The sequence below is a fragment of the Crocodylus porosus genome, unplaced genomic scaffold (genome assembly GCF_001723895.1).
Source record: "Crocodylus porosus isolate Cpor-Errol unplaced genomic scaffold, CroPor_comp1, whole genome shotgun sequence".
NCBI classification, from domain to species: Eukaryota; Metazoa; Chordata; order Crocodylia; family Crocodylidae; genus Crocodylus; species Crocodylus porosus.
Genome location: NW_017728926.1, coordinates 15325340 through 15352772, shown reverse-complemented (window position 1 = coordinate 15352772; position 27433 = coordinate 15325340). Strand labels below are relative to the sequence as shown.

General features: G+C 48.3%; 3 protein-coding genes across 3 annotated transcripts; 2 read left to right on the top strand and 1 right to left on the bottom strand.

The window, feature by feature from the left end:
- Positions 1–156: 156 nt before the first annotated feature.
- On the top strand, positions 157–7470 carry LOC109314418 (lysophosphatidic acid receptor 6-like). The gene is made up of 3 exons (XM_019541583.1): positions 157–1925; positions 3137–3267; positions 4761–7470. Exon 3 carries the CDS (start codon positions 4881–4883, stop codon positions 5904–5906), a length of 1026 nt encoding a protein of 341 aa, XP_019397128.1. The 5' UTR covers positions 157–1925; positions 3137–3267; positions 4761–4880; the 3' UTR covers positions 5907–7470.
- CPSF3L (cleavage and polyadenylation specific factor 3-like) lies at positions 6337–18559 on the bottom strand. Its single transcript, XM_019541582.1, has 17 exons — positions 18454–18559; positions 18244–18341; positions 17969–18042; positions 17353–17581; positions 16072–16170; positions 15927–15961; positions 15303–15441; positions 15066–15130; positions 14623–14812; positions 14146–14229; positions 12813–12902; positions 11963–12125; positions 11061–11168; positions 10236–10297; positions 9297–9439; positions 8607–8736; positions 6337–7798 (listed from the first exon to the last, which is right to left on the bottom strand). Exons 1-17 carry the CDS (start codon positions 18479–18481, stop codon positions 7733–7735), a joined length of 1803 nt encoding a protein of 600 aa, XP_019397127.1. The 5' UTR covers positions 18482–18559; the 3' UTR covers positions 6337–7732.
- A 218-nt stretch (positions 18560–18777) lies between these two features.
- Positions 18778–22235, top strand: CPTP (ceramide-1-phosphate transfer protein). The gene is made up of 2 exons (XM_019541581.1): positions 18778–18946; positions 19586–22235. The coding sequence occupies exons 1-2, from the start codon at positions 18825–18827 to the stop codon at positions 20106–20108; spliced, it is 645 nt and encodes a 214-aa protein (XP_019397126.1). The 5' UTR covers positions 18778–18824; the 3' UTR covers positions 20109–22235.
- Positions 22236–27433: the final 5198 nt, after the last annotated feature.

Below are 27433 nucleotides of genomic sequence, written 5' to 3'. Positions count from 1 at the left end.
TTTTACTGCATAACTTGCAAAGCACTTCGCGCTGCTGTAACACTTCAGGTGGAAGACCGCAGCGTTCACCTCTGCTTTGTACAGACATCAGAGAAGTCAGCCTGCTTGTTGCGGTGGTCAGATCGGACAAGACGGCCTCAGCTGGTGGGTAAGTTTATTCCTATTATCTACCCCCCTACCTGGATCTATGATGCCATGTCACACAAAATAAAGCCAAGTGGCATCAGAAATGCCATCCACCTCCATAAGAAAAGGCCTTAAATTTCCAGCCCTTTTCATAAAAAAGATACAAAACTCCGGCCTCTCATCCTCTGCCAATGCCTTTCAACTTGTAGTCAAACTAAAACCCTGTTCTCAACCATTTATAGACTTGCTGGCATGTTTGCAGTGCGAACCACTGGACTTGTACTAGCCAGAGGGTCAGGAGCAAGTTGGTCATTGCACTGCCTCAGACTATGGCAATAGGCTGCATCCTTAAAAGCAGAACCACATAGCTGCAGTGGCTGATGGATTTGTTTTTAACAGGAAAGTATGATCTTGTTGTAATAAGATGTGCTAAGTGGAAAGTTCCTAAATCAGAATCAGTTTTCAAGCTGTAGTAAGTGTTAGAAAGTTGCCGACCAGCTTACATAAGCCCTTTTTTTGTTGCTCTCTTAATTTTTGATATTTGGATGTGATTTCTACAAAAGAGAATTTTAGGATGCTGGGACTTGCCTCTCTGGTGGCTTTCAAAGCAGCTCTGAAACCTGACCCATTACCAAGCGTGTAAAAAATCAAGTCTGTCATCCTTGGAGTTGGAAAAATGTTTCCACTGACTTGTGATTCAGGGAAACACTTGCCCCACCATGAGTTTCCCTAGGTCAAAAGGCTGATAGAAACATCTTCAATCCAATGCATCCTTTCCTCTCCCAGACAGTTTTGAAAACAAAAAAAATTGGCTCCTGATAACAGCAAAATGATTTTTACCATTGAGGCAAAGTGCAAGAAGTAAAATTTAAAGTGGACAATAATAAACCGTGCCAAAGGAACTGGATTCATACAGAACTGAATTCCTGGTCCTGCACTTGGCCTTGTTAGCTGTCAGGGTAATAGGCTAAGTAAATGGTTTGGGTTGTTTATGACTGTGAAGGTGGCAGTATGTGGGAGAACTGGGTTTTAGTCCTACTTATGCAGCACTGTGAGGGTTACTTTACCTCTCTGTTCCCTTGTGCATAATGCTGATGCTCAAGTAATCTATTTTATCTGCCTCCTGGAACTATCGCGCAGTTGTTTGAAAAGTATTGGCCGACCCAGGCAGGGAACATTGTGTGAGTTTCTTCCTCCCCTCCTCCTCACTTGGCTGTATTTGAGCTAAAGGAGGTTGACATTTGGGGAGTGGAAATTTCTCAGCACAGTTACTCTTGTTTGGGGAGCATGAGCAACCAGAAGCCCAAATGCTTCCTTCTCAGAAGCCTGGAGGCTGAGACAGGCTGCCGTCCTCTTTCAGCATGGGAAGCTTCAATTCACACCCGACATAGATGGTAGGCTGAAGCAGCTACACCAAACTGGACTCGTCCCAGACAAATGGGGACAACAAACTGAAAACAGAAAGGCTGGATATAGCAGGCCGATAAATATATGCTTCTAAATGGCAGTAACTCAGCAAGGCTGCTCAACAGGACCCAGCCTGGGTCTTCCTGTTAGCTAAGTAACACACGCCCACTTATTCACCCATAGCAATGTTCAGCATGTAGAAGGAGCCTTTTCCTGTGTGATGCCATCTCAGCCTCTTGTCAACAACTGACTCCATCTACTCCAGCCCGTCTGTTGCCTACCAGACAGCAACAGTCTGCTTCCTTTCCTTTTCACAGGTGTTAGGGCCCATGTGTGCAAGGATACCCAAGAAGGCACTGTTGAAGGCATGACATCGGCACACAGGAATAAAGGTATGTCCCAACTGTTATTCTGCAGATGTGACCTCTCACTGCTTTAAAAGGAGGGGAGTTGCCACTGAGAGTCACATATCAGCCATCTGTTCCATCTCCGCTGAGCTAAACTGCTGAAACTTTAACCCCAAATATAACAGGTAAAGTTGCAATGGTTTTGCTCCATTTATCCCATGATAGGAGTGTGCAGACAGAACAGTTCATACCAGTCTCACTCATTGTTGGTGTAACTATCCCTGTTGGTGCAACCTGTCCCTTCCCTTGGATTGCTACCTACGGCCACTTCATTGACTCCCTGCTTTCAGAGTCCTCACTGAGATGCCATTACAATTTCTTGTGGCCCACATATTCCAAGCCTGTTCAATGTCCTCCTCTACCCCCACTGCACGTTGTACTGACTGCCCCTTGTATTGCAAGTTTGTGTTTCCAGTGCTGACTGCTGATCCACCAGCACGTCGGTGATGTTCCAGTCACCCCTGCTCTTTTCAGACAGATTCAAACAGGAGGGCTGTGGTGTACTCAGGCTTCTGCTGAGTGGGGCCTCTCAGATGCTCCAGCACATTAAAAATAGCTGTGGGTTCTCTTTCAGCCCTTAGTCATATCCCCCTACGTCAGGCTTTACAAATTGTTTCCCTGAAAATGTCTTGCCCCTTGGTGGCTTTGCTGAAGCCCCTCATGAGCAGGGGAAATCCTTCTGTCCTCTAGCTGTCACCACCTCTAGATTCACAGGGGCGAATTAATGGACAGGACATACCCAGTGAATCTGCAGTACGTTCTCTAGGTCTGATGTTGGCAGTCACCACTGCATGCAGCCTGCAAGGCACTGTAAAGCTCTTGAGCCACAAGTGCACTTTGGGAACCTCGCTCTAAGACACACCAGGGATCAGAGGACCATGGGGCTGGCAGGGACCACAAGGGTCACAGTCACTACTGCTAAATTATCCCAAGCAGATGCCAGTCCAGCCCCTTTCTGAGAATCTCAAAACAGGAAGAGTTAATGAAGAAGAGTTGGTGCACTGTAAAGGCATAGGCAGCTTCTCCCTACCACCTCCTGGTTTAGCCTAGCCCTTGTGGTATGAGGGGACATACTCCAGTTCAACCAAAGTGGTCTCCTCTGACCAGCTGTCAAATGCTAGTAAATAAGCTGACTGCTATCCCTGCAGCCATGCTCCAGCACATACAAATCACTGGCTTTTTTTTCCTCTTTCCAGGTTCATCACATGTGGAAGTATGAAGTGTAACTGGTTTACTGGACCAGAGGTGCCTGATCTAAACAGAGCGCCATGCTATTTAGTCCTAACCAGAGCCAAGACACTGCTTGCTGCTGCAGAGTTTCCCTAAGGTAAGAGGTTGCTTTATCCCCTCCTGCTCAACGATGTTCACACAGGCAGTTACACAGCTCCCTCTTCTGCAGCCCATAGCATGGCAGGCAGTTCCAGGACCATGGCTGGGGCAGCTTCCCAGTATTAAATGCTGTTTTGCATTTGCTGATTAGCATTCATTAAGAGTTGTTTATACCAGGAGAAATCATGGAGTCCCGCTGTTAATTCAACCCTCGCTTACAGCCCAGCAACTCTCTGCTGTGGCCAGGCAAAGAATGGCAGGTGGAGCACCTGGTCCAAAGTTACAGAGCAGGCAGCTGCAGAGGCAGGCATAGAAGCCAGGTCTGCCAAGCCTTAGGCTAGACTGCACAACCTCCTCCAAAGGTCTGATAAACAATGCACTTGCACTGGGTCAACTTGCCTACATTTCTCTCTACTGACTCCACTGGGGTTCTGGACAGACAACAGCAGCTCTCTGGAGTAGCTGCTAGCAGTAGATGCTATTACTGTGCTTCACGCCTGGGTGGTTGAGGAGCGTACACTAGCCTGTGCACCTACAGCAGACTGCTCTTGGGTGAAAGCAGAGATAGCGCTGACCCAGGTTTATTTTTACTACAGACTTTCCATGGGATCACTTTGCTTCAGATCTGAGGCACTTAATGTCTGTTAGGAGCTTACAGTATCAGTCAGCTTCTTGTCTGCACTTATGCTAAAGGTGAGTCCACTAGTGTGGGTCATGGGCCCAAGCTCAAAGTTTGGATAGCTAATCTCAGAGACCTAGGACTTGACTTTAAGAATATGGAAGTGCCTGCAGATCTCATCTGGTTCTGTGGGACTAACTTAGCTTTCCCGCATGGGTGCCCAAAATTAGAAGGAATTAGTAATGTGAACCTAATTAATGACTGGCAAGGTCCTGCAGCAAGCATGTCTTAAGTATCCTGACAGACACCAGCTGTCTCAGTTCTGTGCTTTCAAATCCCGCTTCCTGAACTGTAACACAAAAGACTTTGCCTACGTCGCAGCTGCCAGAGAAGAAGAACAGGCGAGGGGGTGTACACATCTCTTCCATCATCTGGGCAAACAATGCAGGAGCTGTCAATGGCACCATAAGAACTGCTGTACGTGGAATCGCTGTTAGCAAAACCCTGCTAAAGTAGGGAGTGTCCCTATTAGTATGTCACTGAAAGGAATTGTCCTGTGCTACTTAAACACTGACCAGTCCTCTGCCAGAGCCAGAGTAATGTTTTGGCCCAACAGCAGCTGAACTTTTCTGTGCCTTTTATATATTTTTGACTTGCTAAGTTAACTGGATCTTCTCCAGCTGGAGGTTAAATGCCAGCAAATAAGCAGGTTGCCTGTTACTGTTTAAACTAAAAATGCACTTGCATTGTAGTAGGTGATGCTTAAATTTTCTCTTGCTAGGTTTTTTTTACCATGCAGACAAGCCTGCACTTCAAAATGTACTAAAATTTCCTGGCCACAGAGCTTCATGCAACTTTTTTTCTGACCACAGGACATCAAGCTTTTGCAGCTGTGGAGTTTACCTAAAAGGAGAAAGACCTATCCACTCCTTTCTAAGGATGCTCATCACATAGGAGCACTTTGAGGGTACTGCCTTTCTGCAGCTAAAGGCATGGCAAGCCTTCCCTGGACCATGACAGAGGGGCTCTCCAATGAGACAGTCAATGCCAGCTTGGAGGTAAGCTTCCAGTACCCCCTCTTCACTGTCATCTACAGCCTCGTCTTTGTGCTGGGACTGATAGAGAACATCCTTGTCCTGTACCTGCTGGCCTCCAAGGTCACCCACACCTCTCATTCCTACATATACATAATGAACCTGGCTATAGTAGATACCTTGTTTGTTTGCATCTTGCCCTTTAAAATCCATTACCATCAAAACCAGAACCACTGGATCTTTGGTGACCTGGCTTGCAGAATCACTGGCACCTTCTATTACATCAACATCTACCTAAGCATTGCCTTCTTCACCTGCATTTGTATTGATCGGTACATAGCCGTGCTGCACCCCTTTACGTACATCAAGATCAAAGGCACCCACTACACAGTAGCAGTCATTGCCCTCTGGTTGGCTGCCATAAGCATTGCCGTCTCGCTGATACTCGAGGGGCCCCTTCACAACAGCAGCACAGGGAACAGGACAGCCTGTTTTGAGAACTTCTCAGTGACCAGCTGGACCCATCGCATGGTGCCCTACAACGTTCTTGCCTTGATGTTCGGCTTCGTCATTCCCTTTGCTATCATCCTGATCAGCTACCCTCTTATTGCCAAGCGCATCTCCCACATCAGGCACAGCATGTTCAAGAAGAAGGCCTTGAGGACTATCTACGTGATCCTGTTTATCTGCACCGTGAGCTTCCTTCCTTACCACCTCACCCACTTATTCCACTTCCTGACTAAGGCTCAGGTCATCAAAAATCCCCAGTTTACCAACTTCATCTACAAAATGCGCCGGGTTACATTAGCTCTGGTTAGTTTTAATTGCTGCCTGAACCCCATCCTGTACTACTTCATGTCTGCCAGCAAGCAGTGGCACTTTCAGATCAGGCTTCGATCCCAGCCCAAGGAGGTTTACACCATCTGTGACAGAAAATTCAGTAACCATTCCTGCTTTTACCAAAGCAAGAGAGCCAAAACTTGAAAGCAAAAACACAAGGATGAAACAAACTGGTTTATGTAAAACAAGGTAAATCAATCATTCACCTCTAAGTTCCTGGCTTAAATTTAACCCAACTTTGAATTGTAGCACTAGTAGTAGTAAGGGAGCTCCCTGAGGTCAAGGTTGTGTTATGCCTGGTTCTATACTTCTGAAGTGAACAGCATCCATGTTAAAAACAGCTGCTTCCATCCTTCCTTGCCAAAAGAAGCATCAACTGATAACAGCAATCTTTATCTGTGACCCCAGCCAAGCTGTAAGGCCTGGTAGCAGAGGTCACACAAAGCAGCCTGTGCTGTCTGGTCTGTGAATTAGAAAGACTTGCATTTGTACCCAGTCCCACTGCAGGTTTCATAAGCAGTGACAAAATGTCAAAGTGAGACTGCAGAGCAAAATTTCCAAATTAACATTACTGTTAAGTTAAAAAATCCTTTATTGGAAAGTGGCAACACTAGGCTGATTTCCAAAGCAAGCAAGGCAGTTATCTTGCTGGCGTTTAACATATCCTTGTAGAATAAGAACAATTCCAGCCCTGAATGGCTGCTGGCTACACACTGTGAATTAAAAAGGGGAACTAAAACACAAGCAACTGGCCTTGTTAAACACATTGTTTTTGTATATGGTATTCATTTTTCATGTTGCACTGAGTGGATTAATTACAATTAAATAGATATTGAATTCTAAGTATTAAATGGACCTGTCCCAATAAGGGTTGTTTGGCATACTTAGCTACCTAACTGAAATGACTCATTTCCTCATCTGACCTTCTCTCACAAGGTTGGGGTATTCCTTATTTTAACTTCAAGGGAGGCAGTCTGGGCAGTGCCTAGAATAAAAGGATAAGGAGTTGCAAACCCCTGGGTTCAAACCCCAGGTCTGCCAACTTGGCTCAGAGATTTTGGCAACTCCTTCAGCTGCCATGCATCTGTGAAGTTGGAATAAACGTGTGCCTCAGCAGGCTGTTACTACTGAGGTCCATTGGTTACTAACACTGTTATTCTTGTACCATTTCCAGAACACAGGTGCAATTAAGTTCATTGGAGGGCTCTTTTCTCTAACCCAGCAGGGATATTAGAAGCATGGAGGGACAAAAAATTGTACGAGCGCCCTACTATAGGCTTGTCAGCTACTGTACAAGGAAGCTTTGCAGACATTTTAATAGATTAAGTTACGGCTGCAATATGAAGCTTGGGACTTTGTGTTAATACTGGATTGAGCTAGCTGGTCTTTTCCATTTTAATGCTGAAGCTAAATGGCTCTTAAACTGTTTTTGTTAATGCCTCAAACGTGTTTTCTATATCACTCCCATAGCAGCGTCCAACTGAGCTACCAAAGACAGGTGGCTCCTGTTCAAAAGGCTTGTAAGGACCCAACTGAGCTAAAAGAGCAAGCAAGACAACAGAAATTCATGGGGCAGTGACTTAGAAGAGGAAAATGGTGCTATGCTATGGTGTGTAGGTTGATGTTCTCACTTGTTTGTTAGTGAAATAAAAACCTAATTGCTGCACGGAAAGTTACTGTCAGAGGGTAACTGACTTTTCATACCTCAGAAATAAATGCAAGCAGAAAAACCTCGGTGAGGGTTTTTCCCGTTGAGAAACCACTGTTGCTAAATCAGAACCCTGCCTGATGACTTGAAGCATATTGAACTGCACAGACCATGGGACAGAGGAAAGACTTCATTTTTTTATTTAAAAAACACAACCTACATATTTACATCCTTCCCTGCTTCACCCTTCTGACAATGTACAAAAAAAAAAAAAAAAAAAGGTGAAAAAGACCTGGAGCTTCCTCGTCCTTGCTACAGACATTCAGCCTGTTGACTGGGGCAGTCCCTTTTTCAGGAGGGAGGTCAGATAGCTCCCCAGTTCTTCATCCTAGACACAGAAAACAAAGAAATCAATGGTACAGCACACTCTAGGCTCCCAGGTCTTGTGCTGTTAGTCAGAACCTCTTTTTTAGGCACAGCTATACACCAACGTTCCAGACCCAAGCAGCTCCCAAATTATCAGGGCTTGCACTTGGGAGCCAGATTGTCTGGCTTGAACCCATTTCTGGCTTAGCAATAAAACTTGCATTTGTCAGAAATGAGCTTAGATGCCTTTGAGGAGACTATTTTGAGGATAAGTGCCTCTCTTTTTAAAGCAGAGAAAGAACTATTGATTTTTGCTTAGCTCTCAGGAAAACGTTTCCTCTCTGGGAACAAAGATTTTCAAAAAAAAGTTCACAGAAACTAGACTTGTGAACACATCTTAAAATAAGACTCCATCTATGAAGAGAAAAAACACAGCGCCTCCTTCAGCTGCAGCTTCACTTCAGAAAGCATTTTTGCTAGTCGTTAAGTTGCAGACTTTGTTTATATGTCTATTTGTCGCCACTCAGCTTGTCACACAGCCCACAAGACTTCTCCATGCAAACATCAGTCACAGAATTGATAGCTGGAAACTAGACTGTAGCAACAACCCAGAAAAGTAAATGAGAATGCACCAACAAGATACTGAAAAATGTGCCTAGCTCAGTGGCTCATGTACTCCCTCACACAAAGATGGTGCAATGCTGTAACCACATTCATATGGAAACTAATCCTTAAGATGGCACACCCATTCCACAAACACTGATGACAAACCAACCACAGAGTCACTCTGACGGCAGACATCTTGCTGATGAAGTGAAACGTGTTCTCACCTGGTACGTCCAGGAAACCAGCAGAACTTTGGTTCCTTGATCCTCTGAATGTGCTGTGGCCTGGATGAGAATAGACTCCACCATTATAGACCCATCAGGGAGGTGCTGAACTGAATAATCCTTGAGGATGCTAGGGAGAAGGTGCATTACATATTTGTAAGTGTTCTCTGCTATGCATAAACCCGAGCTGCACCTCAAACGTCCACCCCCCTGCCTCTGAGCCAACACTGACCACCTGAGGAAGTCCGCGCAGGGCTCATTTAGAGCCTGCTAATGCTGCTCTTTCTGTCTATCCTACGTTCCCTATAGAGTTTGATTTCTGTGGAAGTAACAAGCCAGATCAGCTCCTCAGGTACAATTTTGGACTCTCTTGGGCCACAGAGTACTGCTCCTACCCTGGGCCAGCTGATTTTGGACACCAACTTCATTCTAGACAGTTTCTCAGGGGTGCCTGCTCACCAGGGCAAATGCCCCTGCAGAAACTCTAAACTAGCTAGCTCACATGAGCACTGCCCACCCATCATATCTTCTAGCAGCTGGATTCCCAAGTCACCTCTTCCAACCCAGACAGCCCTTTTGCTATCTACTGACAGTCTGTACCTACACAGTGCTGGTTTGGATCAACATAGGTGAATCATGCTCACAGCTCTAGAAGCCCCTGCCCAAGTTTGGCACTGAGGCTATACTTACCCCTTGAGGTGGTTGTAAACCCGCAGCACTGTTTCGTGCTCCTTGCGAGGGTCCTGGATGTGGACACGACAGGTGAAGCGCAGCTGGTGCTCTGCAAGGCCCAGCTCCTTTAGTGCCTGCTCAGGAGAGACCAGACGGAAGCTCTGCCAAGGGAAGGGAGAAGTCTATGAGCTGCAGCCTCGCTTATACACTGGGCTGGAATCCCCCAAAATTTTTATATGGCTAGCTGTGGATGGTAATGAAAGCAAAGCAACCAACTCAAGGTGGGGACTGTCCCTCTCCCAGCACCTGGGAATGCCCAAGCACACTGCAGCCCCTGCCACAAGCAGAAACAGCCAGCTGGATCTGGGTCTGCTAAGGTTACTTGCTTGAGGAGGCAGGGTGTGGGGGGCAAAGGAAGCAGGGAGTACTTCTCTCTCTTACCAATTCCCCTTTTCTCAAAGCTACTCACTGATATAAAGCTCACAAAAACTGCCTGTGTGGAATGAACCAGTCATCTAATTACAAGGTTAGGTTGCAGGATAAGAATGTCCTGCATGGCCATCCATCAGATGCACCCACTGCATAGCAGGAGGCTGCGGGGAAGCAGAAAGTTCCCTGGCCAAAGGGAAGAACTTCATGGGCAATGGTTCTGTGGATGCATCAGCCCAGTTTCCAGGGACCACTTCCAGATAGCCAGGGGCACACCCGTCTCCTCTCTACAGAGCAGATGGCAGGGAGACTGGGAATCCTCTTACACCCACATTTTCTTCACAACCACATGGCACCTGGAAAGCTGCCACTGCTGGGCTGTTTCCCAGAATATTGGGCACCCTCTCTACTGTTCTCTGTGCTGGGATTGTTTAAAAGAAAAAAAAAAAACCAGAAAGTGGGGGGCTCTGAGACAAGAGGCCACAAAGACTACAAGACAAGTACCAGAACAGTCTCGTGGTCACTTACATTATCCTTCATGATCAGTGTGCCATGCATGAGCTTTGGCTTCTTGGCATCTGGGAGGGGACCTAGAGCAGGACCAATGGAAAAGGAGGGCATGGCCATTAATGACCTTGTGCTTACCTGACACACTGATAGAAACAGTCGAGTGCTTTGGGATCTCACGGAGCCCCTGGTGACAGCAGGGTTTGTACAGCCTCACAGTGGGAATACAGCAGGCCCATTCTGTGGGCCCGACCAATAAGTCCTAGTCACTCCCTCTTTAAAAACAAGTGCAAAGGAGTTCAACCTTTAAGCAACGGAGGTGTGACAGCCACACACTCATTACACCCTCCCAGCTTAACTGGGAATTTCAGCAGAGCAGAAGTGGCACGTCCATACACGTCTGCCCATGAAGCAAACTGACATGTTATCTCTGCACAGTGTCTGGCTGCTGAACAACCATCTCCAACTTTTCTGCATGGGGAAACAAAAATCCCCACACACTGAATCCACCAGATGCAGAGATATATTGCTAGGGTGAGAAGCCACTGCAACTCTCTGGAAGCCCCTTGCACACTCTAGCCCTGATAAAGCTCAGTTATACAAGGATCTTGGAAATGCCCCCCTCAGTTTCATAGTTGCATAGTTTCTAGGGTCGGAAGGGACCCGAGTAGATCATCTAGTCCGACCCCCCGCCATGGCAGGAAACAATACTGGGGTCAAACAACCGCAGCAAGATGTGCATCTAACCGTTCACAATCCAGGGAACACTCATTCAGTAATACAAAAATAAATACAATCCAGTCACTGGGCCCGACCAGCAGGAACTCCATGGCAGCCATCTGTTACCTAGTGCAGTCTCTCTCTTCAGCAGTCCAAGGGAGATGTCCACGGGGATGTTGGGGTTGGTGAAAAACGTAGTAGTTTCTCCATTCGCAGGCATGTAACAGTTCACATCTGTGTTAACAGCAAAGAGGATTGGAGGGACATTCACACAGAGCCTCCCCCTTTCAGCATCATCAAGGGCTCTGCATTGTATATGCGTTGTTCCTCAACCTGGTGAGTGTGGCACAGTGAGGCTAACACTCCTGTACATGCAATGAGACTTCCCAGGGCACCTATGACATACCAGGGCCTGACTCTTAATTCTAACATGGAAGAGGGCAGAGACCCACTGAAAGGGAAGGCCACTACCTACTGACTCCTCATCAATGCTTTATGCAGGGCTTCTTTTGGAGAACTGCCCACTCTGAACCTATGGGCTAGTGACAGCTGAGATCACAGGCTGCAGACAGATTACAGCAAAGCTGGCAGACAGAATAAAAGCAAGCCAGTGCTAGGGAAGGCATCTAAAACTGCCCAAAAAGGAATTTCCAGAGAGCTATGTGAGGAGCTCTCTATCCTACCTGCACTTAGGAGTCACTGATTTTAAAAAAAAAAAAAAGTCTGGCTTGTCTCCAGTGCTTGCCCGGTCTTTAGCACAGAAATATGGACACAAAAGCACTTCGTTTTCCTTTCCACATCTCTGTTCTGGCTTTAGGAAACACAATTTTAAATAAATCTGTAACACCACACAGACAACACACACTCCCTGCTCCTCAGTGAAGCAACAGCAGGGGCTTACTATACATGACAGCAAGCATCTTCACAACTGGTCTGAGAGGGGCCAGCAGCACAGGAAACTATCCATGCTCCAATCAGTCACACCCTCCCCGCTTCCACGCTCCATCTGCCCCACAAATGGTACGTACGAAATTCCTGTTCAATTTTTTGCTTCAGGAACTCCATCTTCTTTGCCTCCCCATGGACCAGAAGCACATTGCGTGGCTCAGCCTGGCGGATCAGCTGCATGATGCCCTTGGCATCGGCGTGGGCACTGAAGGACATGTATTCCACCTGCATCTTCACTTCCAGCTGCAGTGAGAAGCACACAAACCCAGCCCCTAATCATCGGGAATCGTATGACTTCCACACCGTGCAGGAAGTAGCATAGGGCTCTTGATGCACACAACGCTGTGGGAGTGAACAGAAATCCCACATGGCCGGAAGCTGGTCAGGCGAAGCAGCCTGATTCCCAGCTTCACTGGGGGGCATTGTGCCGGGAGCACTCCATGTTTTACAGGATCAGACTGTGCCCTGCAGCACTGGTTCAACTATGCAACAGTGTATCAGCATGTAAGGACTGCAATTAACACTTTTCATCCCCCCCTTCTGCACAAAGCCCATAGGCTGGCTACCTCTCTGGTTACAGGGGATTTAAACCTCTTCTGGACACAGCATAGTTGCCCACCCATGCTAAAATCCCCAGAATTTGGCTTTTCAGTGACTTAAGAGACTTAAGAGTTACTGCAGTGCTATTGCTTATGCAATCTACAGCTGCCAGGCCATATGCAGAAGGGGGCAAATGATCGCGAACACAAGGAAAGAAATCTGTTGAATAATCCCTCCTGTTTAAACATTTCTCAGCCTAACAACCAACACTGAGGTTTTCTTGGACAGAAGGTAGTAAGGTTATAAGTGTCACCCATGACCAGCAGGGCCTAGTAGCTGCCCGTCTTTGAAGAGCTTCCCCAAAAGCTCAGTCTGGTCACAGTCACTTACTATTTGCCTCCCTTCCATTTCCAGCTTCCGCTGCCCACTCAGGATCTTGTGGCCCACAGTTCCTTGCACACAGTAGCCTGGCATGATGACCTAGGAAGGAATCCAGAAAAATACATCACCCCTGCATACGACCTGAGCTGCAGAATTACCCAGGTGTTAGTCATGATGGAAGTGTCCATGGTTCTGAGCCTGTCCACCACAGCCTCTGCTACTCTCTGTTCAGTTTAATTGTTCCCTCCCTGTATTCTTCCTGGCAAAATCCTCAGGGATGAAAGAAGCATTGAGAATAAAACAAAAGATGGCTTCTGTTAGAATGTGTGTTGCTAACCAAGGCTTGTTACCAGCTAAGACAGGTGTCTCAGGGGATACCATCAAAAGAATGCAAGTAGGGTTGAAAATAAACTCCCAGCAAAAGCATCTTGCAATGCTCCTCGTTTCTGAGGCACCTCCTAATGTCGCAGATTAAGAACCCTAACAGCTAGAGTTGATAAAACCTGCACTTTTGGTCATTCCTCAAGGGATTCCCTTCTCCCCATGCCCGTAGAGACCAGATCAATCGTGCAGGTTCATTGGGGTCTCTTTAAAGGAAGGCCTCTTTCAAAGACCTCTGGAATACCCGGTAGGGAAAAAGAGCTTTACACAGTCTCAGTCAAGGAGTGTTCCCTTATTGCTTTACATGAAAAGATTGCAGCCAAATGAACAGTACCTCTCTGCAGGCTCCCCTAAAAGCCTCAGAACAGGATGGCTTTAGAAACATGGGCTGCTTTCCAAAGTTATCCCCCATGGTTACTTGCCCAAACAGCACACATGCGAGTCCTGGCCTCCACTGAAATAAATGGAAACCCGGTCTGCAAAGCATGCACAACTCACATGCAGTGTCTGTAGGGATGAATAATGTGTTCTTCTTCACACATCATCATCTCCTCTCTCCACCTTTGGAATCTGGAGTCAAGACACAGCTGGTGACTTTGAGGAGGTTAAATGTTAGCACCAGAACCAAGTGCGTCATATTCACTGATATGCACCAACAAACTAGGTCTTAACCTTCTCCCGCTGGTCACAGTTTGACTCCTGGGGAGGAACAGTGCATTTCAGTGAGCTACAGTTTGATCTGTAAGCACCACTATTCTGAAATCATGCTGCTAGTACACAATACAGCAGCCAGTCAGGGGTTATAATTATTATTACTGTTAGTGGATGGATTCTTCAGAAAGACTCGCCTGAAAGAGTCTCCTGCTATTCTTACCCCATTAGATACACAGCTTATTCCCAAAACTGTGTGGGCCATGCAGCATTCACACAGGTGTCATTCAAAGCCACAGAGCTTTCTTACCATGTTCTTTTCATTTCCTGCCCATTTCCGGAAGATCTGTAGGGATTGTCCTGCATGTAGCATGCCTGGAGTTGCAAATACGACCTAGACAGAACACATGCTTAGAAGCTACCACACCCAAAAGACCATTTCTCTCCGCAGTTTAAAAGCAGTTTTGAGGGACAGCATTTCAAACATGAACAAGGAAATGCCTTTTCTGGCCCTGTATTGTACCAGCTCTCACACAGTGCAGTACGCACTCTGCACTTGTATTTTGCACATGATTTTTTTAACCTAATCGAATTCAGTGGAAATTACTTTCCACCAAACCTCATTCCTCAAAATTTCCATTTCCTTCTAAGCCTTTCACTGATAACAGGAGCTGAGGATGCTCAGCCCCATAACACGGGTGAGTTTCTTTGCTAAGCCAGGCCTGCAGTGGTACTGAAGTGGTTCCTATCCCAGCCCCTCTGTTCTATAACCTTCCTAACCACATACCATTGGCCCAGGGTTGTCAGCAAAGGCCCTGTCAAAAGCCTTGATATGTTTGAATTCAAACATGTTTCTCTGGACAAAAGTCTTGCGAATCTTCTGATTGGTCCACGTGATGAAGAGCTTGTAGTAATGATTGGCCTTTTCCGTGAGACCGGTGGAGAAATAAATCGGGGCCTTCAGGTTCATTCTTTCCCTTTGGGAAGAGAAACAAGTCAGTCAGTCAGGCCTGGCTGCTTCTGGCAAGCACCACTGGGCTCTTCCCTCTGTGCACACAAGAGTCAGTCCCACTACCCTAAATTTCTATGCACACCCTCACAGAAGGGAAGTGGGGATCATTGATCAATATCCCGGTCATACCAACGTGCAGCCTCTCATCAATAACTTGCAGAGAAACAAATGGGATGTCTGCTCTAATCCAGTATGAAAAGGGTGAAGCTGATGCTTACCAGAAAGTCTCCAGTAAGATGCAGAGCTCTTGGGCACGTCCCAGAGCAAACACCGGGATAAGGACCTGCCGATGAGATGCAGAGTTAGGCCATGATACCCTCAATGACTGCAAACAAATCAATGCAGCAGAGATACTGCTTCCCAACAAGCATCTCTGGGCTCCTCTCATTCCCCAAGGAGCCCACATCTCCCACAGGGCTGGGGGAGCCCCAGTTAGCTTTTGCCACGTAACACACCTTCCCTCCTCTCTCCACAGTTTCATGAACCTTCTTCAGGAAGTCTCGTTCCCGACAGCGCTTGGAGTCTCTGATAGTGGTGGCATAGGTGGACTCTGAGATCAATAGATCAGGGCGACACTTATCAATCCAAGCAGCACTAAAGCAGTACCAAATTAAAAAAAAAGACCATTTAATAACGACAACAAGGAATACATAGCCCCCACAGCTCTCAAAACAGATGTCAACAGCCTCCATTTACAGCTGAGGAAACCATGGCACAAAAAAAGTGTGGACCACTAGAAGGTCAAACACATTTAAAAGGTACTGTGACAACGAAGCAACGTATGGACTACTCAAATTCAAAGGCTGTGCAATCTTGACAAAGCAATCAATATGACCATATGCCAGAGTGAAGAGCATTGCATTTACCTCTATCCTGAGACATCATTAGAAACCTATTTAGCACAGCAATCGAAAATGTCATTTATCTTCCCAGCAGGGAAGGCATTAAGTGGTCTAGTCTCCCACCAAAGAATGTGGAATCATCACAAATAAATTCCCACGGGTTAACAGGACCTGCCAATACAATCCCCCAATCTGTAGCAGCCCCAATACAATTAATGGTGACTATTTCTCACTTACCCTAAATGTCTGTCTGGCGTCATATTATAATCCCCCTAATGGAAAAAGAGAAAAGATTAAAGGGACCCATTTACTGCCTCAAAGGTAACTGGGCATATCCCATTAGAGACGTGAGTGTCCATAAAATATTTATCTGGATACTTACTGTGTACGCCACAGACTCGCTGCCAACTTTGATCTGGAACATGGCTGCTCCCAGCACATGGCCAGCGTAGTATGCCTTGATTTCCAACTCGTCATCCACCTACATGGAAAGATGTCCACTGGCATCCAAAAGAGGCTTGGTCTCAATTGGGAAGCAAAACTCATAAGCTGGGGCATGCGACCCTGAAAACAACTGATTTAATTGCTCTGCTTCTTCACTGACTGCTCCATATCAAACCCTTCGCACACCTTGGGGGCTGCAAAGGGAAAGTGACAGGCATCACTGAACCCCCGAAGTCAGAACAAATCTTGAAGAGTAAGAGCAAGCCTGGCAGCTAGGGCAGACGATCCCAACACAGTGGTGTTTCAGAAGATTTCTGTGCCTTCTTTTCTCATTGGGCACTACCCCTCTGTCTAAAAACATGTCTAGACTGCAACACAGGAGCCTTTAGCAGTGTAGGCACAGAAGCACAGAGCTCTAATGCATGCTGTACAACCCAAGAAACAGAGTAAATACTTGGACACAGTCTGCTTCCAGCTGTGGGTTGCTGCAGCTATTCTGCTGGTAATGCCTAAGCCAGTTAGCGTAAAGCTAGTTCAGGTTTATCTGACCACATTGTAATGCAGATGTACCCTGACCTTGGGTGACGGGGGATTTGATACCAGCCTTCAACTCCCTGCAGGGAGGTTGCAAAGAGGACAGAGCTGGACTGTTCCCAGTGGTGGCACATGACAGAACAAGGAGCAATGGGCTCAAGTTGCAGCAAGGGAAGTTTAGGTTAGATATTAGGAAAATCTCTCTCACTAGGAGGATAGTAAAACATTGGAATAAGCGACCCAAAGAGGTTGTGGAATCTCCATCCTTGGAGGTTTAAGAGCCACCTAGACCAGGGGTTCTCAAACTCTGTGATACTGCAACCCCAAGTGCTAGGTGGCAGTGACGGAGGACAGGGAACTCACACGCAGCAGCCACTGCCGCCATCCACTACTCTGCGTCACTGCGCATATCCCCTGGGAAGTTTGCAGCCCCCTTTTAAGTTGCTCAGTTTTGACCCACAGTTTGAGATCCCCGGCCTAAACAAAGCCTTGGCTGGGATGACCTAGCTGGGGATCGTTGTAATTTGAGCAGGGGGTTGGACTATACTAGATGATCTCCTGAAGTCTCTTCCAACCCAAATTTTCTATGATTCTCTGGGCTGCTGGGACAAAGAGACAAAAACAGTCCTGCTCCTTGACTGGGCCAAATGGTTTACACCAGCAGCGCCCAAGGTGGGTCATTCACCTGGACGGTCTGGTGAAGGTGGACAGCTACCACTTTCTTCATGCAATCCTTAATCATCTGGGAAGTGAAGAAGTTGGTCTCGCCTTTCTTATCCACGGTGATTTTCCTGTAGTCTTCCAGCAGGATGGGACAGATGGCCTTGGTGGGGTGCGTCATGTATATGGGTCCATCATAGCCGACCATTTCGCTGAAATATGGCAGAGCTCCACAGTGGTCCAAGTGAAAGTGGCTGCAAAGAGATGTGCAGAATAAGAGGTATAACCCAGGGGCCTTGAGTCAGACTTTTCCAGGTCCTACCCCACTCCGGGTGTTGAGAGACATTACAGACACACAAGTATTGTATTATATAAATGTACATTAAATTAGGCCTGCTAAACATTCATGTTTTTCAAGTGCTGAGAGAGCTATGCGCAATGCACAGGCGTTAGACCATCTACTAACTGTTAGGTATTACCAGCACTAATACTATTAAGTATTAGTGACGGTGAATTACTAACACCGTTAGATATTACTAGCACTGGTCATCATGGGAAGGGGGTGTTCTGAACGGTCAAGAAGTGCCTCCGAAGCACCTCTCTTTCCACCTGGATCGCAAGGGGGCTGCAAGGTCTCTCACCTGATGATGACGCAATCCAGAAAGTCCGTCAGCCGTCCGTTCTGGGTGATGTAGGAGAAATCGGGGAAGCGCCTCTGCAGGACAGAAAAGCAGGTCATCCACAATCAACAAAGCTGGCTGTCAACGTCATTAAACAAATGGCCATGTCCAGCACGTCAGGAGTCCGCGACAGGGCGATCACGGAGACTGCCACCAGCACAAATGGGGACGGTTTCAGGGGGAGGGGACGGCAGAGCAAGGGAAGAGGATGGCAAAAAGGCCGCAGCCCAACTCACATCGTCGTTGTAGCCCATGTGCATGCCGCAGTCCAGCATGACGTTCTTGCCCGCGATGGACACCAGAATGCAGCTGCGGCCCACGTCCTGGCCGGCCCCTGGACAAGGACAAGAGGCAGGTGCATCAATCACAGCAGCCTCGCTGCGCCCACCTCTCCCCGCCCGCCCGGCGCAAGGCTGCGGGCGCTCCTAAGCCCCACCGCAGCGTACCCAGGGGGGTGACTTTAATCTCAGGCATTAGCGGGCCGCGGGGGACCGGGCCGCGTCGCCAAGCAGACAGGGACCCTAGCTGCACCCTTCGCTTCCAGGTCACGGGCCGCCGGAGACAGGGACCCCGCTTCCTTCACTTCCGGGTCAAGGCCGCTTGAGTGCCGCCGGTCTGCTGCGCAGGCGCTAACGACCCCCCGGCAGTCGATCTGACGATCCACAAGTCAGACGCGACTTCCGGGTCCGCAGCCAATAGCGAGTGCCGCCGTCGCCCTGCACCCGACAGTGCGGAAGAGAACTCGATGGTGATTGGCTGGCGCGGAGGGGTGGGCGGGGGGGGGAAACGCCGGGTGCGAGTGCTCAGGGGCAAGGCCATGGCTGAGCGGCAGGACGGCTTCTGCCTGCGGGAGGTGCTGGCCGCCTTCCGGGCCTGCCTCACGGCGGAGCAGACCGTACTCATGGACCCCTACCTGCGCGGCTGGAACGGGCTCATCAGGTAAGGGGGGGTGCGGGGCCGTATTCTCCCGCCTGCACGCGCACTTCCCTTCCGGTACCGTATTCTCCCGCGTGCACTACCTCGCTCCTAGTACCATATTCTCCTAGATACATATGCATGCCCCTCTCTCCTAGTACCGTAATCTCCCGTGTACATGCGTGCCTCCCTGCAGGTACCGTATTCTCCCGCGTACCTTCTGCTAAGTCCTACTGTATTATCATACACACCGCACACACCAGTTCCTTATCCCCCACCCCTGCAGTGGGGGGGAGGGGTTTTTTCTGCCCCAAATAGACTCCCCCCCAGCTTTGTGTTTGCCCCCCCCATCTGCTGCTCCTCCTTTGTTTTAGCTCCTCCTCAAGCAGGTAAATACAGTAATAAATAACTGAGCCTCTGAAATGGGGAGCTGCTGAGCCCATGGGTGTGATGGGAAGCAGCCAGGAGTCTACAAAGGCTGTGCCGCTCTGCTCAAGAGACAGCGCTGCTGTATTTTCCTGTATGCATTAGTGGCCTGGCCCCTAAACTCCACTCAATCTCAGAGCTTTGGGTTTTTTTCTATTGCTGTTGCTGCTGTTTCAGCAGCGTTTCTCCAACTCCCTCTTCCTGTTGCATAATGAGGTTTTTGTGGTTTGATGGTAGGTTTCTGAACAGCCTGGGCACGATTTTTTCCTTCGTGTCAAAAGACGCGGTGACCAAAATACAGATCATGGAGAAGTACCGCAGCAGCGACCAGCGGGAGAGATACGAGACTCTTCAGTCCATGGTGGAGTATGAGTTGGCCAACGGCCTGGTCGGCCTCAAAAACCAAGGGGAGTGCCCAGAGTCAGGCTGCCGGGCCATCTTGCGCCTCCACCGAGCCCTTCACTGGCTGCAGATGTTTCTCGAGGGGCTGAGGACCAGCCAAGAGGACTCCAAGACGTCTGTGATCTGCACAAACTCGTACAATGCCTCCTTAGCAAACTACCACCCCTGGGTTATTCGCAAGGCCGCCACACTGGCTTTCCGTGCTTTGCCCACCCGAAATGCATTCCTGGAAAACATGAATCTTGGCACTCCCGAGGAGGCGGTAGATATGCTGGGGGAAGCCTTACCTTATGTCTGCAAAGTCTATGAGATCACAGAGGAGCTGTATGCAAAGCATAAAATGCTCGACCTTCCTTGATGGGGGGGAAGAGGGTGGGGTTTGATTGCATTGTCTCGGTAGTGTGACATGCAGGGACCCACGCTCCTTATCGCTGTGCACACGTGTAAACTAGAACCTGCTGATATGCACTAAAGCTTGGGGTCTTTCCTCTTCTGTTCCACTGTCACCTCTCATATATTGCTAATAGACTGCAGCCAAATCTGAGTGCTTTTCTTGTCTCATGATAGCATCCATGTTTTGGCTTCTGTTTTGTTGAAAGAAAGAGAGATCATTCCAAAGCTATATGCTATTGCTCGTGCTTCAAGGGATCCTTCATCTCTCTCCTGTCCCTTGGGTTCCTTTCCAAACTTTATCTGATTTTTTTTTTTTTTTTTTTTCTAGTTCTTTAGAAAACTGGATATAGGACCCAGAAATGACGGATCACTTAATTTTTACCTTGAAGCAGGAACGCTGGGGAGGTCTGTTCATCCTCCTGTTCAGGGACAAGGGAGAAATCCTTGGGACATACCAGAGCCTTGAATTTTGCTCTTTAGTTTGATGCACTTTTATTCCTGGGCTCTGGTAACTGTAATGCTTTCTCTTGGAAGAAGCAGTTGAGCTTAGATCTCCTTGAAAATTGTTTGTCATTAATAGCAGATCATTCTTGCGTGTTCTCCTCTGCTTTCCCCTCCACTCAAAAAGAGTTCAGGAGCATTGAACTGTGATACTGTAACGTATTTGTCTCTTCGTTTCTATGCAGGCATGTCAGAGCAGGGAATCCTTTTCTATTCCTTCTTTCTATCCCCTCTTGCTCTTTGCTGTTCTGACTTGTGGCATACGCTAAAGCAGCTTCCTCATGATACTAAACTACAAAACTGTGCAGAGTTTTATGCATTTTGAGGACTGTATATATAGAGGCTGCATAACAATATAATAAGCTTGAGGAAACAATGGGAATGCTGGAGGCTTGGAGAAACAAAATGCCTTGGGCTGATTGTAACTTGTGTTGTATATCAAATCAGTGTGTGCAGCTTCTTCCCCCGCCTCTCGCCAAAGCTGTAATGGTTTCCAGACCAACTAAATGTTAGGTTTTAAACAAAAGGCAAATATTTATGCAAGTTCTGTTGCTATTTTAGTGTGGATTCTCGTTTGCTAAAGTATAGGATAAATAAGAAGGGACATGTAAATAAGGCAGTGTACTTGAATTTGGAAAGCCCTGGATGTGTTTTGTATCCTGAGAGCCACTACCACTACCTGTGTTCTGAAAAACACTAAAACAGAATAACCCTAGACACTAAAATGCCTGCTGATTTATCCTGTGGGACACAGGAATTCAGTGTTACCTCACAGGGTTCAGTCTAGTTAACATTATTGTCTGTTAAGTTACATAAAATAACTTGCTCCCACAGAGCGCTGTCATACAGGAATGCCTCCCTCTTTCAGATGTTGGAAGGCCTGTGTGACCTTTGGCTTAATGCAAAGCATGAGCAGCTGGGTAATTAGCAGCTTAGCTTGTTGATTACAAATGAGACCAAACCCTTAACTGAAGTTTGTAGAAAGCACCTCTGTCTGGCTGATTGGTGTCTCTCTATGGAAAACCGTTTAGCTAAGGGACTTGGAAAAGGAAGGCTTTCCTGTCCAGTGCCAGCCATAATAAATACCTCTTAACCATGGTCGGTGTGTGTCCATGCTCTAAGGAAGCTCTGTGAAATGTGTTATTCTCCTTCCACGTGAAGATTTTTGACCTTTTAAAAATGCTGCTTTTGCACGCAGTGCCATGGAGCAAATTATGCATGAAGACAATCCAGGTAGCTCCATGTGCCACCTTTTAAGAAACACTCGGGGATGTTTTATTCTGTGATAGCCAGCATAAAAACTTTCTCAGTTCAGCTTCTCCTGATGAGAGGCAGCTGGTGCTTTGGGGGCATATTGTGTTGCTTATTGATGGGTTTTGTGCCATGTATTGCCCGGAAATGAATGTAATGTTTGTGTTCCGTGGGACTAATACAAAGACAGCAGTTTTACCACGTACAGGTGGTTTGTTTGTTCTCCCTTGATATGTCCAAGCTAAGTACTCATCTTGTCAGACCAAAAGTTTAAGGGCAGGAGTTGAAACATAACTTACTTGCCTTGTTTTTTCCCATTAAAGTCGGCCTGTCGGTGCTACATCTCCGTGTGCTGTTTATATTAATTCTCCTTTTTTTATTCGGGGTAGGCGGTTTATATATTGGGCTGCTTCAGAAACACACTCTTACAAAAATACACAAGGCAAACTCCCGGCTGTCGTCTCGGTAACATCTCTAGCCGGCTCCTCCGTGCGTGTGCTGCTAAATGAGAACTGCGCAGCTTTCAGCACTGCAACTGTCCTTTGCTCGGTGCACTCTGCCGCTTGTCTAAGATCTCTTGGCCACTTCAGCTCCCCTTGCCTCTGTTCATAACTGCTCGTTGATGGTGGAGCCTGGCAATTGGTGCAGATCCCCACTGACTTCTGAATGTGCCTGTCTGCAGGTCAGGGCCCAAGCTACCAGAGGGTTTGGTGGCCCACTTTGAAGCAGGGACTGTTGCGCGACAAGCAGAACTACAACTGCAGGGATGAATGCTCCTTTTTAAAGTCAGGTTGCAATGAGAAATGCAGAACTCTTAGTTCAGAGCTGATAATTTTTTGTGACTTACCTTTTTATTAGATCAAAAAAAAAATCTGGTTGCAATGAGTGCACTAGTACACCAGAGGGAGCTTACTAGCTGAACATTTTGGAAGAGGAAGCTGAAGAACTGAGCAGCTATCTGCTGCTTCTATGCACGTTGCCCTTGAATCAGCCACGTGCTAAATTACTCCTGCTCCCCCACAAATTTGTGCTTAGTCTTCAAATCTACCTTGCACACTTGAACCATGAACTCTGATTCACACTGCTCCTGTTCCTACCTTTGCACCCTGGACTTTTCTGGAAGGGGCGACAATGGTTCAAAGAAACCTCAGTAAGGAGCTTGCGCTGCTGCCATCAAGCAGTGTACAATAACTTCCACTTCAGCTCAGGAAGCCTACAATTTAGTTTGTTCTCACAAGGTGAGACAACACAGGAATGAACCCAATATCACGTCCCTAAACCACTTAAGGAAAGCAGCGTTTCAGTCCAGAAGCGGAGACTAGCACCTCTGCTTTACATTAATACCGGGGCATAAATAAAAGCTGAGCAAATAAAAAGAGCAGTGGACCTGGGGGCTAAGTCCAGAGGTTCTCATATGATCAGTCTTCCCGTGATGTGAAGCTGATGGAAAAACCTTGGTCCTAAAGTAGATGCACTGTCATGCTCTAAAACATACCCCTTATTTCCATTAAAGATGTAGCAGTGCCATAGGAGAGAAATATGCCCAACATCTCTTGTAAAAAATAGCAGCACCACTTACTTTCCCACTGCACAATGAAGCTGCCTGCCCAAGCATAGTCCAGCAACAATCGAGTGAGGTTCAGAGGTTCGTGGGCCACAGTCTCCTAGACTTAAAGAGAAAAAGTGTTTGAGATTCCTCCTGCCTGTGACTAGCTCCTACCCTGACCCTGGGTCACTGAATGCATCAATCTACCGCTCTTTTAAAAATAAACCTCAACCATATTGCACTGCAGGTCACCTTTACGTAGAGTTGTTTTTTTCCCAGTGCAATTTGAAAACCAGCAAAGGCTGTGACATAGGGAGCTTTAGCTGCAAAATGAGTCTTTGTGCCTTTGGATGAATAGGCTCAAAGAATCTGGGGATGGGAGAATAAATTCGGTACCTCGGAAACAACTTGAAAGGTTGGGGACTAATAGGTCCCAATGAGAGTGAATAGCCAGGACGAGGAGAGAGCATCTGTAACAGGAGAAACGCGCAGTGCGTCCCTGGAGAAGCTGGCTGCACTTAATGGCAGTATTTAATGTCTGACTCCATGTCTTCACAACAACTATTTTACATTCTTCTGCTGGCATTTTATCACCACCGCCCTCAAGCCCCAGCTGGCCTGTCAGGGGAGAATGCTGAATAATTTATTCACAAAGCCACGTAGCGTCTGACCCGGCTTCAGAACATGTGTTCTCCGCTTAGGAATAGCTCCTCTCCTCCTTGTTTTATTTCCCAAGGCTCAGCAGGACGAAAGGGCTTCCCCAAACAGTTGCATGGTGTTGAGTAGGATCCTGGTACAGGACAGGTGGAGAGTCCCTCGGTTCCCTGGAGCCCCTGTAAAGTAGCCTGAGGAGGACAATGCTTGTAATTTAAGAGCAGTGCTCTTGGAAAGCATTGGTCCGAAGTGGGTTTGAGATCAAACCCCCAGCCAGAGCTGTCCCTGTCTGTTCACTGCTTTATGGAGTGAAATGTCAGCAGACCCCAAAGGGGGAGCTTCGCCTCCGAGCTTTCAGCTTCTTGTCTCTATTGAGCTTGAGAGATTTATCCATCATGGAGTAATTCACTATCAGTAGACCACAAAGGTTTAGGGGTTTGAGCAAGGACCATCAACTGGCCATTAACTGACTGTCTTAACGAAACAAGTCCCAGCGCTTGGATTTCTAAAATGGATTTGGATGGCATTTTTATTGCTGTCCCTTTCCCCAGGGGCTTAAAGAAAGCTTTTGGCATCTACACCCCCGGCAAACTCACATTCTTTGTCCATGCAACCCCAGCATCAGGTTTGGCAGGAAAATCAGGACTGGCCCTAGGCGGGTGGAAAAAAGTGAATTTATCAGGGAAAACTTCTCCATTCCAGAACGTCTCTCTCCCGTTGTCTCCGTGAGAGCAGAAAAATAATCCTGAGGTCGGCTCCGTCCCACAGTGAAACTTGAGACATCAAATACTATTGCACGTGCTTTAATCGGCTCCCCAAACCCCTTAGATTGATCACAGCAATAGCGAGAGTTTATGACCCGCCGGGGATGGGAATTATTACTTGAAAGAACAGCACGACCTCGATGTAAGAGGAGCAAGTGACAAGCGAGAGAAGAGTTATTGGCTGCCCCCATGTCTGAGGCGACTGGGAGACATATAATTCCTCTGTAATTGCTCAGTAAGGGACATGAGCTACAGCACTTATTTGGTAGGCAAACGACAGCATCGTTAACTCGGAGTCACGGAGCAGCCTTGTCTGAACCGTGCCTGGGCCTGCCGTCTCGTTGCTGCTCCCCTGCCCAGATTGCCAGCCTTTGCCATCGCACTGAAGTCTTCACCTGGTTCAAGCTGGGGCTGGGGGGAAGAGGGGGAATCCTGTGCATTTGTGCCCACCTGAATTGCTTTGGTGCTTAAAGTTGGCTCTCCCAAAGCACCAAGTGAGGAAGGGGCTGTATTTATTGTAACAACACAGCATTTTCATTTCTTAGTCTCTCAAGGGCTTCAGGCACGTCTAAACCATAGTGTGACTTTGCTCTGCACTCATCCCAGGCAGAGCGGCTACGGGGCTTTCTAATGCTCACCCCTCCCTCCAGTGCATGCAGATGGGCATGGTCCCGATCCAGACCCGAGTCTGGAGAGAAGTCCAGAGCCGGTCTCGATTCTGCCTGCAAGCGCAGGGCTCGCACGTCCCACCCATGGGAGTGCAGACTCGTGCAACACCAGTCCCTCCCTGTGCCATGGATCCAGCCCCCTGCATCCAGAGGCAGCCGGCGACTCAAAGATTGGCGTAGACGGCCACATCAACCCCTTGCACCCAGCTGGAAAGCACAACACCAGCAAAAGCGGAAACCCCCATCACAGTGTTGGTCAAGGCAGGGGAGTGACTGGTTAGTGCGTGCCCAGAGAAGCCTAAGACGCACATGCGGGGTGACTAGTCACCGCGTCATCTCTGCCCGTGCGTGTGCAAAGGGGACTCTGCGTGCCCACCTATGAGCTGATGGATTTCCTTTCCAGTTCAAACAAAGCAATGGCTCAGCAGAAGGGGAAGATCAGGTCCAAGGGCGGCAGATCGGACCATTCCCTGGAGACGTCTGCTCTCGCCAACAGGCCCTGAGCTGCTGCTGTCCTATTCAGGGCCCCTTTTGTGCACAAAACGTCTGCTGGAGATGAGCAGTAGCCGGGGCCCAGAATAAGGCTCCTGATCACACGCTCCCATTCGTCCTGCCACGGAGTCACCGCAGCAAGCGGCAAACAATCCTTCGTTGCAGGAAAAGAGCTAACGTGCAGCGGAGAGAGAGAGACGGGGAGAAGGCGAGGGCCGGGGAAGGCAATCGGAGGGCAGGTGGGAGCATATTCCAGCCAGACGCGCGTCTCGGGATACGCAAGCCCGTTTCTTCGAATGGATCTGGCCTGGATGGGCTGATGCGAGCGAACAGAGCCAGGCCCTACGCTTGTAGGACGGCCCCAGCCAGACCCCACAGGCTAACTGAGCAAGGTGAGGACCGCTCTGCTTTCCTGCCAAACCCAGCTCCTGGGCAAGGGCACACTGCCGGGATGGCCTCTGTGGCCAGCATGGGCTGGTGCCAATTCCCTTTGGCTTCTGCACTGCAGAAGTGCGCGGCTTGGCTCCCCTGCTCCCCAGGGAAGGTTTGCCGCTCCCCGGGACTTTGGGGTATGGAGGGTTCATTCCCCGGCTGTGCCAGCTGGAAAGGCTTAAGCATGGAGCCATCACACCCCGTGCACTGCGTGCCGAGAAGGGCTTCTCTGCTCATAAAACCGTAGGGCTGCCGGGGACCTCAGGAGATCGCCTAGTCCAACCCCCTGCTCGAGGCTGCACCAGCCCTGGCTAAACCATCCCCGAAGAGGCTTCGTCTCACCCCACTGCACCTCTCCCACTTCACTTCTGTCGCTACCTGTTCCCGTGCTCGACCGTCCTTGTGGGCAGAAAGTTCTTCCCAATCTCCACTTTAAATCCCCCGTATTGCACTGCAAACTCATTAATCCTTCTCCAACTGGTCTCTTCTCTTTCCAGCAACCTCCTCTCCCAACCTTTCCTCCTACACCACGTTTTCTAGGCCTGTTAGCCTCTTTATATGTTCTGGGAAATGCCCCTCGGAGACAGGTAGCAACCGAATCATCTCCCTAACAGGTAAACTGCAGCCTGGAGGGTAGGAAGTCACCTTTCCTGGATCAAGCAGTAAAGGGACAGCAATCCCAAGGCCAGAACCCAGGAGTCCTGACCCCGACTCCCATCTGCCCATAGTCCTCCCTTGGGTCACTAGGAACGGTGTTTCCCCGGGTGGGAAGCACTTAGGAAGGGCCCAAGTCCTGCCGTCTCCCTGCATCAGCCCCAGCAGAGGCAGGGAGGACACCCCGCAGCAGAGGCACGTTTGACGGAGCAGACACGTCCTGATGACCGACCACCCAGCTTCACAGGCTCGACCCGAAGTAAAGCCCAGCTCACTTGCTAGGCTCAAGGCGGCCGGAAGCAAGAAACCGGGTCTGCTCTTCCCAGCG

Coding starts and splice junctions, on each gene's coding strand:
- LOC109314418 (XM_019541583.1), top strand. CDS start 4,881: ATGGCAAGCCTTCCCTGGACCATGACAGAGGGGCTCTCCAATGAGACA.
- CPSF3L (XM_019541582.1), bottom strand. CDS start 18,481: ATGCCTGAGATTAAAGTCACCCCCCTGG. Junction 18,043..18,243: donor ACATGGGCTACAACGACGAT/GTGAGTTGGGCT, acceptor TCTGTCCTGCAG/AGGCGCTTCCCCGATTTCTC. Junction 8,737..9,296: donor GTTTACAACCACCTCAAGGG/GTAAGTATAGCC, acceptor CCTTCTCCCTAG/CATCCTCAAGGATTATTCAG.
- CPTP (XM_019541581.1), top strand. CDS start 18,825: ATGGCTGAGCGGCAGGACGGCTTCTGCCTGCGGGAGGTGCTGGCCGCC. Junction 18,947..19,585: donor GGCTGGAACGGGCTCATCAG/GTAAGGGGGGGT, acceptor GTTTGATGGTAG/GTTTCTGAACAGCCTGGGCA.